Source organism: Plecotus auritus (assembly GCF_963455305.1).
Source record: "Plecotus auritus genome assembly, chromosome: 4".
Taxonomy (NCBI): Eukaryota; Metazoa; Chordata; class Mammalia; order Chiroptera; family Vespertilionidae; genus Plecotus; species Plecotus auritus.
The window spans coordinates 172507933-172526555 of NC_137775.1; the positions used below are offsets into that span (position 1 = coordinate 172507933).

General features: G+C 37.0%; 1 protein-coding gene across 4 annotated transcripts in view; it reads right to left on the minus strand.

Annotated features, from left to right (window-relative positions):
- Nucleotides 1-18623, minus strand: part of DGKB (diacylglycerol kinase beta) — a 554780-nt gene that overhangs the window by 305491 nt on the left and 230666 nt on the right. For all 4 annotated transcript variants that reach the window (XM_080663708.1, XM_080663707.1, XM_080663710.1 and 1 more), the window contains 3 exons: nt 6401-6486; nt 3125-3214; nt 1801-1961 (listed from right to left, as the gene is read on the minus strand). In XM_080663708.1, coding sequence (XP_080519834.1) covers nt 1801-1961; nt 3125-3214; nt 6401-6486 — 337 coding nt within the window. The remainder of the gene's footprint in view (nt 1-1800; nt 1962-3124; nt 3215-6400; nt 6487-18623) is intronic.

Genomic DNA, 18623 nt, shown 5'->3' on the forward strand with positions numbered 1-18623 from the left:
AAACAACAAAGGAAAACACCACAAAGATGACTTCAAATATAAAATATTTACTGAAGATATAAAAATTATAAAGAGAGAATCAAATGGAAATTCTGGAGTTAAAAAGTACTGTAGCTAAAACAAAAAATTCACTAAAAGGACTCAAAAGAATGGCATTATTCACAATATACCAAGACTGGAAACACTGTACATGTTCATCAGCTGGTAAATGTATAAGCCATATGTGAAATATCCATACAGTGGGATACTGCCCAGCAATAAAAAGGAAAACAGTATTCATGCAGTTCATATTGGCAAACCTCAAAAACGTAACATGAAAGATGCCAGATGCAAAGACTATTGTATAATTTCTTCCATATAAAATATCCATGTAAGGCAAATCTTAGAGGCAGAAAGAAGCTTGGAGCTAGGGAAAGGAACCAGAATTTACTGCAAATAAGCATAAAGATTCTTGTTTTAATGATAAAAATGCTCTAAAAATTGATAGATTTATTAAAATAATTAAACGGTTTACTTAAAGTCAGTAAACCTTATTACTTTTAAAAGCTAAAGAAGTTTATATTGATATCAAATATAAAGCTGTTAAAATAATTTTATATTAATATCAAATATAAGTAGAAGGACTTTTATGGATCAAGATGCATTACATTTTCCTCACAAGTATTAAGAATCATTTATAATATTAGTAATGATTGTATATTTAGCCTTTATTAATCATCATTTGAGGCTTTTAAATATATAATCATTACTTATAACTGAGAGAAAAAAACATTATGATACAGATAAATGAATGATACACAGAATATAAATATTCGCTAAAGCCCTGGCTGGTGTTGCTCAGTGGTTACGTATCAACCAAGATCTTGGTTCAAATCCTGGTCAGATCACATGCCCAGGTTTGCTGGCTGGATCCACAGTAGGGGATTCTCTCTCATCTTTGATGTTTCTATCTCTCCCTCTCCCTTCTTCTCTGAAATCTATAAAAATATTAAATATATATATATATATATATATATATATATATATATTTGCTAAAGAACTCTTACCCAAATGGCTTTACTCTTAATTCCACAGACTCAACCAATGCTCTGTATAGTCTATTAGTGGAGTGTGTATGTGTGTGCACGTGCTCATGCACATGCCTATGTCATAAGATAATATTGCATAACATATTAAATGAAATGGAATGCTGTAGACAATATACATCTTAGAATTCATAATTATTTGAAATCACTGTTACATTCCTTAAGAATTAAAATTTTAATAACTCAAATGCCAAATGACATTTTACTTTCCGTCTAAGGTTTTCAAGTAATTAAATAAAAAGTTAAACTTTTGACTTATTAAACACTTGACAATAGTAGAAACATTTTTTTTTTAGATTTCAGACCTAACCATAAATGAAACATAATGTCTATAGTAGGTTATGATATTATAATGCAGACCTGAAAATAGGATGCAATTTGATGAATTGTTTTCATATTTTCACTAAATATACTCTAAAACAGAACTAAAACTTATAACTAAACCCTTACCATAAACCATTCTAACCTACACTTTAGTAACACAAATGGTTAAACCAATTACAAAATAATAGTTTCTTTCCTTAGCACATGAAACATTTATCTATTGCTGATACTCTAAATAAATTCATAATCTTTATTATTACCCACTAGAAGAGGTGTTTTGCTGACACTAAGATAAAATAAATTATTTATAATCAGTAAATCTTCATAATGTAAGGTTTACTGACAGTGATTATCCAGGATTAGTAAAAACAGCAGTTAGTGGAAAACTTACCACGCCAATGGAAAAGTAGTTGTTGATGATACTGTAAGGCACTGGGTCTCCTTTTTCATCTTTGTCATTAGGAATGACCTCAAACATCCACCTGTCTAACATGATTTCAGTGCTGTTTTCAATGTCTTTTAGGATTTTCATCAGATTTTCACCTTCATAACCTATTTAAAAAAACATTATATTGAGGAAAAAAATCCAAAAGCTATATTTATGCGTTTGAGTGTGTATTGTTCTTAAGCTAAATACAATTCTTCTCATATTTTGTTGCAAATCAGTAACTTAGGGAGTTTGTTTAAAAAGAAAACCATCTGCCTAGGTCCCACCCCCAGAGATTTCTATTCAGCATATTTGGGGTGAGGATAGGTCACTATATTTTTAACAAGATCCCCATGGGTTTCTGATTCATGCTGTCTTAGTAGACACTTTTCAAACATCTCTGAGTTTAAGATGCTAAAGTTAGTATTCAATTCTTGCTGCTTTAGCAAAATCTGGTTTACTTTGGTATCATCAGTTAATTATAGTCTATTAATGACACTTGAAAACATTTTAAGACTTCACCTTGAAGTATTCTCCCCTTACTCACACTGTTCCACATACATTATTTCACTTAGAGTTCCTTAAATATGTCAAGGGGCTTCCTACCTCTCTGGTCCTTTGAACTGAATCTTCCTTTGCCTAAAAGGTCCATTCCCAGGTCTATATGGTTCTGTCATTATCCCTCCATTACAATTCTCCCTATGTCATCTTGTCATTGCGGGGATGAGTCCTTTCATTATGTTGGTTATCTGTTTACATATGACATGATGTGCCACTAGAATTTAAGACCCTTTTGAACACAGCCTTTATTTTCTATTCTTGACCCTGTATCCCAGTACAGAACACACTGACTGCTGTAAAGTGGGTTTCAAAATATATGTTCATTCCTGGACAAGTCATTCATTAGCCTTTAGATGTTTTTCTTAGTCTGTCCCTTTAGCACACAACTCAGAAATTAAAAATCTGAATATTACTTTAGAGTTAATGTATGCCTATCTTGTTTCTTACATCAGAAACCCCTACACCACAGAGGTCAGGAAGTTTACATGCCCACTGAAGTCTATAAATAGTATCACACTGAAGCCCAACACTTACAGTCTAACACTCTTGGCCCATTATTTGTTTTTCTACCGTTCAAAATCATATACTATATATCGACGGCAATCATATTTGGTAAAATCACATGGCAGTTGTCATGCAATAAAGAAATGCTGGCTATGGAAGGGGGCGTGTCCTGGACTCTATTCCTATTTTACTAAGATTTTCATTGTTGGTAAAGCTGTTTTACCTCCTCCCCATCGCAGGCATCTTGCTAGATCATTACCGGTCCCAAGGGGCAGAATGGCAACTGGGGGATGCTTGACTACATTAGCCTTTTCTGTGGAATGGAGAAAGTAAAAGAAATTAAAGTTTTGATCATAGATAGAACAGCAGTAAAAAAGATAGGTTGGCATGAAATGAAAGCATTTCACTAGGTACTTATAAGCAGAGAAAGTCATATTTTATAGATTTATACAGTCATAAATTATGATTAATCTCTATGAATTTATAGCAATTTATAAAACACACAAAAATAACATTATTCACAAAGTGACAGGAATTTTCAAGTCTCATGCATGAGGAAAGCTTTGTAAATATCCCAATGCAGTTAAAAATTGCGGTTTAAGTTGAGTTTAACTCCATTGAAATAACTTAGATAAAAACGAATGCCATATGATTTCACTTACATATTGAATATAAAGAACAACATCAATAAACAAATTAAACAGAAACAGACCCATAGATACAGAGAACAAACTGATGGTCGCCAGATAGGAGGAGGTTGGGGACGAGGTGGAAAAGGTTACGCGATTAAAAAGTACAAATTGGTAGTTATAAATAAACTCGGGGACGTAAAATACAGCTTAGGAAATAGAGTCAATAATAGTGTAACATCCAGCCGTAACCGGTTTGGCTCAGTGGATAGAGCATCGGCCTGCGGACTCAAGGGTCCCAGGTTCGATTCCGGTCAAGGGCATGTACCTTGGTTGCGGGCACATCCCCAGTACGGGGTGTGCAGGAGGCAGCTGATTGATGTTTCTCTCACATCAATGTTTCTAACTCTCTCTCCCTCTCCCTTCCTCTTTGTAAAAAATCAATAAAATATATTTTTAAAAAAATAGTGTAACATCTATGTATTGTGCCAGGAGGGTACTAGACTTACTGAGTTGATCATTTCATACATTATATGAATGTGTAACCACTATGCTGGACACTGAAAACAAATGTGAAATAGTATTGAATGTCAACTATAATTGAAAAATGTAATAAGAGACTTCAACCTTAAAAAAAAAATCTCAGGTATGCATATATAGTGTAGGCATGTACATACGGGGTGCCACCAGAGTAGAGGGATAGGTTCCTATATAAAGTCTTTTTGCAACATCAGTTCAAGGTACATTTTACTTTAAGGAATAAAATATTTTGAAAACATTGAATTCTAAAAGCTAGTAAAGGGCAAACAATGCCCGAGTGGTGCCCACCCAGGGGGCTGCTTTGTGGCAGAGTAAACAACATAGGAGCTTCATAAACCCTCAGATCTCTGCCAGTGAAAGTCCACATGTATTTGTCTGAATCATCATATGCTTTGAATGAACCTCACAATCACATATTACTTTACTTTTTCTCTCTTCTCAGCCACTGCAAGTCAGCACACAGTGTGTAAGAATGGGGAGGAAATAGATTATTTAGGGATGTACCACAGTTTATAGCTAAAGCTTAGATTTTGAGGGTTAAAACAAACCAATAAAATCCTACTCTTTTCAGTCTAAAATTCTTACAAGTTCTCAAAAACTATTCGAGCACCTCTTTAATTTTTACAATTATTGAATTCTGGCTTTCTCCTTAAATATGACATGTTAATACTAGTTACTGCTTTTTTTAAATTGTTACTAGATTAAAATTGTTAGATGCTTACCAAATGTGTACTAACAACTTGTATTCATTTTTAATTTAAGTATTTCCACATGTATAAAAAGGTAGAATATTCTCACCTGCACTGATTATATAAAAGTTTGCTTCAATTCATACATATAGTTACATTTATTTGAATCAATTCTTTCCTTTTTGTGAAAGGATCTATTTCTTAAAAAAGAATTGGTCATGCAGTAACTGAAATGAAAAATAAGAAGTGAATATTTGTATTAAATTTATCTTCCCATAAAGGCCAGTTCATGATCTATTTTACTGAGCAGTAATCAGTTCTGACAGCTGACCGTCTATCCAAAATACACATTTTTTTTCTGAATATAGCAACTTTTTCTCAATCATGTATCTGATTTGTTTATTTATAAAAATCAAGCTTTTAAAATTTGAAGAGGGATGCAATCTATAATAATAAAAGTGAAATATGCTAATTAGACCGAACATCCTTCCAGACGTTCTGGACAAAGCCGCAGAGTACAGAGGCCGAGGCAGAGGCCCCCAGCAGCGGCAGGCGGGGGACGGGGTCAAGGCCCTTGCACGAATTTCATGCATCGGGCCTCTAGTATAAAATAAATTTGAAGTGTGGGTTCTAATCCCAGTTCGGTCAGTTCACAGATAAAAGACTTTGCTCAATGTTTTAAGTTCTTCGAGCCATAGAGTCCCCCTGGCTGCATGTATGAACGGGGCCATCACCAGCAGCCGGTGCAAGAGGTGGCTGCCAGCCCCGATCGCCCCTCAGGAGCAGGGGGAGTTGGAGAAACCTTGAGGGGCGATCAGGGCCGGCAGCTGCCACTCGCACCTGCTGAAGGCACTGAATGATTGGGGCTGGCGCTGGGGGCTGGTGCCGGGGGCTGGCGCTGGGGGCTGGCGCTGGGGGCTGGCGCCGGGGGCTGGCACCGGGCACCAGCAGTGGGTGCAAGTGAGGCAGGCACTGGCAGTAGGTGGGAGCACAGGGAAAAACTGCAGCATGGGAGCAAAGGATTTTCATTAACCACCAGAGGCTCGCCCCGATGACAGCAACTGGTGCCCCACCCTGGTCTGGCCCCCCAGCTCACGTGCTCCACCATCCAGCCGTGGCCGATGCCCGCCATGTTCCGCACGCCCCCTGGTGGTCAGCGCACATCATAGCAACCAGTTGTTTGGTTGTTCCACCATTCGGTCTATTTGCATATTAGGGTTTTATATATATAGATGATTGATGAGGAATGTGTACAGAGGGTAAGGTATTGAGTTTTCATGCTTACACCAAATGAGTACATCTATTTGACATAAACTTGATCACAAATGCTAAAATCCCCTTTGGCTACCTGCCTAGGACAAAGGAACAAATGGAACCTCATTTAAAAAATTAGTCTGAAGGTTTGGTCAATTCCATGAGAAATGGATTAGAAGGGGAGTATTTTCATATACTTGTAAGTTTTTCTGTCAATTAAAATTTTATAATATAGTATAATAAATTAAACCAGTTAAATAGTATGCAACATGCCGAATGTCCAGTTATATCTCTGCAGCATCCAAACATATCAATGCATTAATAAAATACACAGAATTCAAGGTTACCACTCTCACCCCAGCCATGTTAAACATGGGTCTCCATTACCTATGCAGTCCAAAATCCACCCCACAGTTCCATCGCCGCCGCAGGCCAACACTCTGAAGTCAGAAACATCACGGAAAAAGTTCAACCTGAAAAATAAGCATGTCATCGCACATGATTAATATTTAAAACTAGGACTTTTGTATTCTTAGAATTTCATCTCATAAAAGTATTTTTATTTCTTGAAAACTGTAAAATCTCAATGATTTTATTGAAAAAAATATTAAATTATTATCTAGAATACAATTCTAAAAGTATTAACAGGTCTTAATTTAAATATATTTTAATTATATATACTAGATTCTATGATATATATAATTTTTTAGTTAACTCTAAAGTTTAAAAAATTAGAAATGACAATTGTTATTAAGAAACCTCCCAGATGTGATCTGCAGTTTACATAATCCAAAGTGACATATACTACAGTATTTCATGTCATAATATTTATTAACCAAAAATTCTCTTGAATAATTATATAAATGTGACTATTTTGTCAGTGACTATGTCTTTGAGAGGATTCTGTCTTCTCCATTACTGGGAGAAACTGAACAGGCTGCTTTTGAGGTTCTAGCCAACTGTTTCAGTGTTTCCTTCTGACTTACAATCTGCAAATAGGAGGCAAGCTTCTCCTTTTCTTTTTTTCTTTCTTTTTTTTTTTTAACTCTTTTACAGATGTCTCCCATTCCACCCTCACCCGCCACCTTTTGTCATACTCCATCCTTCCACCTTGTAAGCATTCACCACATTATTGTCTGTGTCTTTGGGCTATGCATATTTTTATATGAATGCATATATACTCTTTGGATAATCTTCACCTGGCCCACTATGTTTGGTTTCCAGAAACACTCAAGCCTAATTGCTGGGTCAGCTGTAATAAATACCCACTGCTTCTGCTGCTACTGCATGAAGCATGCCATTAATGCAATCTGCTTTTGGGGAGTTAATGAAGGCAAGTAATGCAGCAAGTTATTTAATCATATATGCCATTTTCTTGCAATAAGAGAATTGAAACAGGACATAAATATTTGGAATGTGTCTCTGTACTTCCCTTGTCCCAGAGATAACCACTGTTAAGAATAGAATAGAATAGAATAGAATAGAATAGAATAGAATAGAATAGAATAGAAATTTTCATGTATATTTATTTATATAAAAATGCACATATAAATTATATGCATATTTTAACACAAATGGGATTATGCTATATGTTTTATTAATTTATTTGTGTGTATTTTTTTACCTAGAAAATTCCAAAATATCTTTCTGTGTCAGTACACAGTGTTGCCTCATGATTAATAATAAAGAGAATATATTATGTAGGTAGTACATTCCATGACTTAAAGCATCTTTGTGGAATTGAAACCAAGATGGCGGCATAGGTAAGCACCTAAACTACTGCCTCGCACGACAATTTCAAAACTACAACTAAAAGAAAGAACGGACACCATCCAGAACCACAGGAAAGCTGGCTGAGTGAAAATTCTACAACTAGAAGGAAAGAGAAAAGCTCACAGAGAATTGGAGGTATGGCAAAGGGTCTTTGTGCGTGCAGAGAGGAAGGGCGGCTGAGAGCCTGGCTGACTTTCTCTGGCGGAAGGGGGAAGGAAGCCCCTGGCCACACTGAACCCCAGTTCTGACTGCACTGAACCCCAGTTCTGGGCGAGCCCCTGGGGACCCACGCTCTTGTGGGGGGAGTCTGGACTCACGGGCGGAGACTCAGGAGCTGGGGAAGGCAGAAGCCTGAAGGCGCGCGCGTGCCAGTGCGCACAAAGGCAGCGGAGGTTGCCACAGGCTTTCCCTAGTGGAAGGGAGTCTGAGGCTCCTGACTGCACTGAGCCCCAGTTCTGACTGCACTGGACCCCAGTTCCAGGCGAGCCCCTGGGGACCCACGCTCTTGTGGGGGGAGTCTGGACTCTCGGGCGGAGACTCGGGAGCCAGGGAAGGCAGAGGTCTGGGCGTGCGCGCAAGGGCAAGGCTGCTGGGAAGCCAAGACTGTCTGCTCCGCCCTGAGACTCCACCCCATCCAAGCCAAGCACAGAGGCTATTGCAATTTGGCAAGTCTAATCCTATAAGGCTGTCTCCAGCACCGAACTTCTCCCAGCATAGATGCAGCTGATCCTTACAGCCAACTGGCCTGGAGGTCAATTCCTCCCAGTGATACCAACAACAATCAAGACTTAACTACAACAAGGCTGTACACACAGTCCACAAAGGGGTGCACCAAGAGTGTCCACCTCAGGTTAACTGGGGAGGCCAACCCACTGGGCCATATAGGAAACCTAGCACACAAATTTACCCTACCAACTCAGGGAAGCAGTGAAAATGCGGCGTCAAAGAAACAGATCACAAACAAAAGAAATGGAGGAAAACAAATGACTGGATATAGAATTCAAAACCACGGTTATAAGGCTTTTCAAGAATATCCTAGAAAAGGCTGATAAATATAACGAGACCCTCGAAGATATGAAAAAGGACCAACTAGAAATTAAACATACACTGACTGAAATAAAAATATTATACAGAGACCCAAAAACAGACAAGAGGAACACAAAAATCAAGTCAAAGAATTGAAATACAAAGAAGCAAAAAACACTCAACCGAAAAAGCAAAAAGCAAAAAAAAAAAAATCCAAAAAGTTGAAGATAGTGTAAGAAGACTCTGGGACAACTTCAAGCGTACCAACATCAGAATTATGGGGGTGCCAGAAGAAGAGAGAGAGCAAGATACTGAAAACCTATTTGAAGAAATAATTACCGAAAACTTCCCCCACCTGGTGAAAGAAATAGACTTACAAGTCCAGGAAGCGCACAGAACCCCAAACAAACAGAATCCAAAGAGGACCACACCAAGACACATCATAATTAAAATGCCAAGAACAAAAGACAAAGAGAGAATATTAAAAGCAGCAAGAGAAAAACAGTTAGTTACCTACATGGGAGCACCCATAGGACTGTCAGCTGATTTCTCAACAGAAACTATGCAGGCCAGACGGGAGTGGCAAGAAATTTTCAATGTGATGAATAGCAAGAACCTACAACCAAGATTACTCTACCCAGCAAAGCTATCATTCAGAATTGAAGGGCAGATAAAGAGCTTCACAGATAAGAAAAAGCTAAAGGAGTTCATCACCACCAAGCCAGTATTATATGAAATGCTGAAAGGTATTCTTAAAGAAGAGGAAGAAGAAAAAAGTAAAGAGAAAAATTATGAACAACAAGTGAACCTAAAAATCAAGTGAATTAAAAACCTGAGGAACAGAATAATCTGGTGAATATAATAGAATCAGGGGCATAGAAAGGGAGTGGACTGATAATTCTCAGGGGGAAAGGGGTATGGGGGGTTCATGAAGAGACTGGACAAAAATCATACACCTATGGATGAGGACAGTGTGGGGGAGGTAAGGGCAGAAGGTGGGGTGGGAACTGGGTGGAGGGGAGCTATGAGGGGAAAAAGGAGAAACAATTGTAATAATCTGAATAAAGATTTATTAAAATTAAAAAAAGCATCTTTATGTTCTTTTAAACTACCTCTTTCTACTGTTTCACTGTTACAAAAAAGTAGGTATTGTAGCTAACATTATTTTAAGCACATTTATATGAAAATGTGAATATTTTGAAGGCTATTCTAGAAAGGAAAAGTTCATATGACCCTCTAAATGGCTCCCATTATAGATGTAAGTGTCCATTTCTTGTAACTCAGAAGCATGGCATATAAACAAGTTTGTGACATTTCTTTAATAATAGCAAAAGAGAGGATCATGCTAATGACTATAAAATCACACATCCCTCTTTACTAATGGGTTGAGTATATTTTTGTAGGTTTAATAGATGTGACTTCTTCAGTGAACTTCATCTTCAAAGTCTTGCCCCTTTCCATTGAGTTCTCATTCATTATCCTATAAACTCTTTACATATTATGAGGGATATTTTCACTTAAATTAGCATCAATAAAAACATTTTGTTATAGTCATACAAATAATGCATAAAAATGTATAAAATTAATTAAATATTTGATAAGAACCATGAATATTTAGAACATAAAATTTTCATGTATTTCCTTATTTATTATACTGTGAATGCTTGTATTACATAATATGTATTATGTGTAATATAAACACCTATATTATGTGTAATATAAATACCTATATTATAATATAAACACCAATTGCCCACCCCAAGGGTGGAACATTTTTGATAATTTACATATACCTCTATGCTCATTTCCTATAGTACCCCACCTTCCCATTCACAAACATGAGCACTAATCATAAGTATGGGTTATGTGCATGTGATAAACAACATATTGTTTGCATTTTGATTTAGCTACTAAGCATTGTTAATAAAATTTATTTAGGTGGAAGATCTCTCCACATGCAGTTCAAATTATTGATTTCTACTGATAAATGCAATTTCTGTGAATATGCTTTCTGAAAAGTGGTTAGTTTTATATTATTATAAAAAGTGCATTATTGGACATGCCTTCTACTGGTCATGGGCAGTGGCTACTTTCAAGTAGAATTAACATATATGCAACTTTTGTTTCCAGAAGAAGTTGTACCAGTAAATATGTTCATTAACAACATAAAGATTAGAAAGAGCCTATATTCTCTAACATTTATAATATTACTAGAGGACTGGTGCCTGAAATTCATGTATGGAGCGGTGGGGGGGGGGGGGGGGGGACTCAGTCCAGCCTGCACCCTCTCTCAATCCAGGACAAGTCAGGGGATGTACGACAGTCGGAAATTCCTCTCACAATCTGGGACCGCTGGCTCCTAACTACTCACCTGCCTGCCTGCCTGATTGCCCCTAACCACTCTGCCTGCCTGCCTCATTGCCCCTCACCACTCGCCTTCCTGCCTGATCACCCCTAACTGCCTTTGCCTTGGCACCCACCACTGCGGATTTGTCCAGAAGAACATCTGGAATGACATCCAGAAGGTCGTTTGGCTGTCCAGGCTAATTAGCATGTTATGCTGTTATTATTATAGAAGACTAGAGGCCCAGTGCACAAAATAGTGCACGGAGGGGGGTGTCCCTCAGCCTAGTCTGCACCCTCTCCAATCTGGGACCCCTGGCTCGCAACTGCTCACCTCCCTGCCTTCCTGATTGCCCCTAACTGCTTCTGCCTGCCAGCCTGATCACCCCCTAACCACTTCCCTGCCAGCCTGATTGATGCCTACTGCTCCCCTGCCAGCCTGTTTGCCCCTAACTGCTCTCCCCTGCAGGCCTGGTCACCCCTAACTGCCCTCCCCTGCTGGACATCTTGTAGTGGCCATCTTGTGTTCACATGGGGGCAGCCAACTTTGACCACATGGGGGCAGCAATCTTGTGTGTTGGAGTGATGGTCAATCTGCATATTACTCTTTTATTAGATAGGATAGAGGCCTGGTGCATGGGTGGGGGCCAGCTGGTTTGCGCTGAAGGGTATCCTGGATCAGGGTGGGGGTTCCCTTGGGACGTGGGGCGGCCTGGACGAGGGGCCTGTGGTGGTTTTCAGGCCAGCCTCGCCCCCCGGTGACCCATGCAGAGGCCCTGGTATCTGGGATTTATTTATCTTCTATAATTGAAACTTTGTAGCCTGGAGTGGAGCCAAGCCTTCTGCTCGCTCTATGGCGGCAGCCATTTCTTTTGGGATTTATTTATCTTCTATAATTGGCCTTAAGCAGAGGCCAAGGCAGGCCAGGGTTTCCAAAGCTTGGCTTCCTCCATCGCCCAGGGCAACCCTAGCCTCCTACTCTCTCCAGCTCCTTAGCTGCCACCATTTTTGTTGGGATTTATTTATCTTCTATAATTGGAACTTTGTAGCCTGGAGCGCAGGCCTGCGCTGCCCAGGGTGTGTGGAAAGCTTGGCTTCCTCCATCGCCAGGGAAACCCAAGACTCCCTCCTGCTCTCTCTGTAGCTGTAGCCATCTTGGTTGAGTTAATTTGCATACCCGCTCCTGATTGGCTGGTGGGTGTGGCTGGCGGGTGTAGTGGAGTGATGGTTAATTTGCATATTACTCTTTTATTAGATAGGATACTTCCCAATTCCCTATGTCTCCTCTTTTGTAAAATTCCTGCTCTTATTGTTTGTCTCTTTTCTCTACTATTTTTTGCTTGTTGATCTATAAAAATTCTTTGTTATTAATTTTGATTCAATTTTTGGAAATAATCTTCAAAAGTTGAAAGATTTTTGCTTTAACATTTTAGAAAGATTTAGTTTAAATGTATTCCAATGTATCAACCTTTAGTAAGTGGCTAGCACTTTAGTCTGTTTTGTATGTAAGAAAACTACTGACTCAATGGTTAGAAGAAAATTCACATATACTATTAAAATTTCAGTTTGACTTTTTTTTTAAATACAGTTTTATTGATTTCAGAGAGGAAGGAAGGAGAGGGAGATAGAAACATCAATGATGAGAGAGAATCATTGATGGGCTACCTTCTGCAGGTCCCCTACTGGGGATGGAACCTGCAAGCTAGATATGGAATTGAACCATGACTTCCTGGTTTATAGGTCGACACTCAACCACTGAGCGACACTGGCCGGGAATACGTTTGACTTTTATGTGGTGGTATGAGAAAGGAATTATAGTCTATTATCACATATTGATATATATATATATATATATATATATATATATATATATATATATATATATATATATATATAATGATATCCATAATCCCTGTCTCACACCACCACGTAGAACTGTATAATAGTTTATATATTATATTGCATGTTATATAAAATATATAAAATATTATATTGTAAAATTTATAAAATTCTATTGTAGTAGTGTTAGGTAGGGATCCTTTTATTCTCTTTCCCTACCCTCTGCTCTCTTATTCACAATTTTCTTCTCTTTCTTTCTTCCTTCCTTTATTGCTGTTTTGTACAAATTTTAATCTATCTTTTTACTAGTGGATAATTCAACTTTCTACCAGGCAAGCACCATTATAAGTCAAATGTATGTACATGAGCATACTTCTCTTTGGACTGTCTATTCTGTTTTATTCATGAATTTGTTCATCTCTGTACTAGTAACACAATCTTATAATTACTATAGCTTTATAGTATATCTGTATCTCACAGACCATGAAGAATCTAAGATATTATTTCTTCTCTGCATTTCTATATGCATTTTAAAGTTAACATATCCACTAAAATAAAATAAAAATTTTAATCATAATTTTGATTACAGTTTACATTAAGCCTATAGATCAATTTTGGGAGAAATAAGACCTGTGTAATATAAATTAAATTCACTCATCCATGAATATAGAGTTGTTCAGTTTATTTAGATATTCTTTAATAACTTTCAATAAAGGTTTTAATTTTCTGCTTATAACCCTTGCATATATTTTATTAGATTTATTCTCGGTTGTTTTATAGTTCATGATGATATTTTTAAATAAATCTTTATTGTTGAAAGTATTACATATGTCCCTTTTTCCCCCATTGCCCTCTCCTAGCACTCTCAACACCCCCCCCCCAAAGCCTTCACCACCCTATTGTCTGTGACTGTTGGTTATGCATATATGCTTGAGTTTTTTGGTTGACCTCATGCATAAATAACACCTAATAGAAAGTACTTTTATTATTAGGTGTTATTTACTCTGCAACAGCAAAAATGGACCTAGAGAGCATTATGCTAACCCCTCTGCCTGCCTGCCTGATGCCTTTAACTGCTTTCCTGCTGGCCTGATTGGCCCTAACTGCTCTCCCCTGCCTGCCTGATCACCCCTAACTGCCTCTGCCTGCCTGTCTCATGCCCCTAACTGCTCTCCCCTGCCAGCCTGACCACCCCTAACCACTCTTCCCTGCCTGCCTGATTGCCCCTAACCACCTCTGCCTCAGCCCCTGCCACTGTAGCTTTGTCCAGAAGGATGTCCAGAAGGACATCCAGTCTATCTAGTCTAATTAGCATATTACCCTTTTATTAGTATAGATAGTATTCCATTGTATAGAGGTACCACAGCTTTTTAATCCACTCATCTGCTGCATGGCTATTATCAACAAATCAATAACAACCAGTGTTGGCGAGGCTGTGGAGAAAAGGGAATGCAAACTAGTTTAGCCTCCATGGAAAACAATTTGGAGTTTCCTCAAAAAAATTCAAAATAGAACTACCATTTGACCCAGTGATCCCACTTCTAGGAATATATCCCAAGAATTCAGAAACACCCATCAGAAAGAATATATATACCTCTATGTTTATAGCAGCGCAATTTACAAGAGCTAAGATTTGGAAACAGCCTAAGTGTCAATGATGGTATTTTAAAATTAATTTTAATGTTTTTGTTGCTGGTGTATACAAATATATTTGACTTTTATATATTAATCTTTTAAATAGACACATTACTCCTGTTTTGTATATTGCCTATACTTTGTTTATAAATTCATTTGGATTTCTATGTAAACAACAGTTTCATATGCTAATAACAATGGTCCCATTGGTGATCTCTAATTCTTATGATTTTTATTTCTATCCTTGTATTGTGCTGTCTGAAGCACCAATATATTGTTGAATTGGTGTATTCACAGGTAACCAACATATCTTGTTACTGAATTTAAATGGGATAATTCCAGGGTTTCCCTGTTTAGGGTGATATTTGTTGTAGGGATTTTCTTTTTCATCTCTGAATGACTCATTTTATAAGGTTAATAAAGCTTTCTTCTATTATTGCTATCATAACTTTTATTATGAATTAGTGTGAATTTTTTTCTGCATATTTTGAGATATTGATATGGATGATCCCATTTAATCAGTAAAATTATATATTTCTGCATTCTCATTCATTCATGTATTAAATTGGGTATTGTTTATTAATAATTTTGTAGGCAATTGGAACTGGTTTGATAATTTGTTTAGAAGTTTTGCATATAATTTTATGAATACAATAGTCTATTTTTGTTCTTGATACCATCTTTAATTTTTATCAAAATTATATCTCATGAACTAAATTGCACCGTATGCCTTCATTTTCTACTTTTGGAAGCATTTGTAGAATTTTGAAAGTTCCATAAATTAAGTAGCACTTGTAATAGACTATTCTGGTGAGTCTTTGATTTCCTTTTTTATTTTTTTGAATAGAAAGATCTTATATAATTATTTTAATTTATTTAATAATTATTGAACAAAATTTTGTTTCTAATTTTCCTACATCAGTTTTTACAAGTTAAATTTCAGTATGAATTTATCAGTCTCCTTTAATAATTACTGGGAAAAAATCATATTTTCTAATTCTTCCTAAACCAGTTATATTTCTACATCAATTTGTCTAACTCCTAAGTTTTCAAATATTTTGACATTGAAGCCTACAAAAGCTCTTCAAAATATGCCAGTGACTGAAAAGTTTACCACAGAGCGCACTGTTTCTGGTGAAGGCCTGACTGTCCATTTGACTCACCATTGTTCTTCTATTCCATGATGCTGTGTCATCTCTTATTCATTCTTGTTTTCTTTAAAAATTGTCATCATTGGTTCTTCAGCAGCATCCTACCCCAAACATAAACCCCATGTGACTGTCAGACCAGCTTACTCTCCATAAATTGATTGCTTAATGGGTTGAAAAATTGACCTCTCTATCTCACCCTCTTAATTTACTCAATCCATGCTGTTTTCTCTAGAGTCATTCATTCCTTAGTTTTTAATTCATTAAATAATAGCCTTGGAGAATTATTTAATCATTCTGAGCATGTTTTTAGCTTTAAAATGAAATTAACATCTCCTTCATTTGACTGTTTTAAGATTTAAACAAAATGTATATGCAAATAAATTACATTGTACTATTCACAGATTACAGGATGGGGCAAAAGTAGGTTTACGGTTGTGAGTACATGAAACAGTTTATTTTTGTATCATTTATTAAGTATTATATTATTTTCCATATGAACAACTATAAACCTACTTTTGCGATACTCTGCATTATTGTTATTATTTTTCCTTTATTGAAGTAGTATATATATTTGCTACTCCTCCATTTCCCTTACTCCCCCACATAAATATTATATCTAATATTTTTTGTCATGTCTATACTCAGGGTGTTCTTCCCTGCTTGGCCTATTAAAAAAATAACACAGAATACTCACTGCCAGTGCCCACTAAATTCACCTTCTCTACTGACATAATATATATTTTATTAGTTTCATTTTCCTTCCTCTACTAAAACATAAGCACAGGAGGGCAGAAAGTGTCTGTTTTGCTCAATGTGCTTTGAGAATGCTAAAACTTGTTAGGGGCATCTGGTAGGCATTTGAATAAATATACGCTGAATACATTACCCTTGCTGTTATTGTTAAGCTATCTTTACCCATTTTACTTAGTTATTGCATAAATATTCTATTTTAGTGTGGACTACACTGTAAACTATTATTCTTTCTAATTAAATTATAGGAATAGGTCACTACATCATCATTCTTAAAGGATACTGAAATAATCATCTACTATCAGTTTACTTATTTTGGCTCATTGTCATTGAACTGCCTGTCACATTGGACAAAGATAGAAATTGCTAAAGATAGCCAATTTAAAAGAGGTTGTGGAAAATCAGCATTATACACTGCTGCTAGGATTGTAATTTAGTACATACTTTTTGTATAGCACTTTGGCAGAACTTTATATAATTAAAAATGAAAATATTGTCAAATAAACAATTCTATCTATATCAATCTATTCAATGAATATATTTGAATATGCTTTTAAAAAAACCTAATTTGATAGATATTAACTTAACACGGTTTACAGTAATTTACAAGTATAGGCATTCTAAATGTTTATCAATAACACAATGCTTAGCCTGGCCGGCGTGGCTCAATGGTTGAGTGTCGACCTATGAACCAGGAGATCATGGTTCGATTCCCGGTGGGGGCACATGCACGATGCAGCGGTTGCAACTCGATCCCCAATAATGGAGGCAGCTGATTGGTGATTCTCTTTCATCATTGGTGTTTCTATGTCTCTCTCCCTCTCCCTTTCTCACTGAAATCAATAAAAATATACTGCCGAAACTGGTTTGGCTCAGTGGATAGAGCGTCAGCCTGCGGACTGAAGGGTCCCAGGTTTGATTCCGGTCAAGGGCACGTACCTTGGTTGCGGGCACATCCCCAGTAGGAGGTGTGCAGGAGGCAGCTGATCGATGTTTCTCTCTCATCAATGTTTCTAACTCTCTATCCCTCTCCCTTCCTCTCTGTAAAATATCAATACAATATATTTTAAAAAATATACTTAAAAATAATAATAGAATGGCTAACAAAACTATGGAATATTGTATAGCTTTTAAAAATAATGTAACTGATATTTATCATAAGCTTTTGAATATAATAAAAGAACTATTCCGCCCGGGGCTCAGTGGTTGAGCATCAACCTATGAACCAGGAGGAAGCGGTTTGATTCCTGGTTGATGCCTAGGTTGTGGGCTTCATCCCCGGTGAAGGAGTGTGCAGGGGCAGCTGATCAATGATTCTCTCTCATCACTGATGTTTCTATCTCTCTCTTCCTCTCTGAAAACAATAAAAATATTTAAAAAGAAGAACTATTCTAAGTAATATAAAAATGTATCTTTACAACATATATGTGTAATATGAATGTATTATATATGAATATATTATATGTGAATACATTACGTACATACATTACATTTTATGACAAAGTTCTGGGAGTATACATACAAACAATTCTCAGTGGTAATTCCTAAGGAGTGGTAGTGCCTCTAGGTTACTTTCTAAATAATATTTATTGTAGTATGGATTTTTATAAGTACACACATTATTTTTTTCAATCTATAATAATAAAAACTTAATATGTTAACTAGACCAGATGTCCTTCCAGACAACCTTCTGGATAAAGCCAGGGCTGCAAGGGAAGCTGGTCCCAGTTGCCTGCCAGCGGCCAGAGGGAAGCCTGGGTCCCAGGTGCCAGGGGGAAGCCAGTGCCAGCAGCCGGGGGAAGGAAGGCCTTCTCTTGCATGACTTTCTTACATCGGGCCTCTAGTATTAAAATAAAGTGGAGGATAATAGGATGCCTAAAATTAAAAGAGTGAAAGGCAACCTGTAGTATATATTTAGAGTAAGGAAAATATAAAATGAGAAATCAAAGCGAAAAGCAATGTTATGGCAATATATTTACATAGAGCTAAAAGCTGTTCATGTTGCCAGGCTGGTATTGCTCAGTGTTTGACCTATAAACCAGGAGGACACGGTTCAATTCCCAGTCAGGGCACATCCATGGGATGTGGGCTCT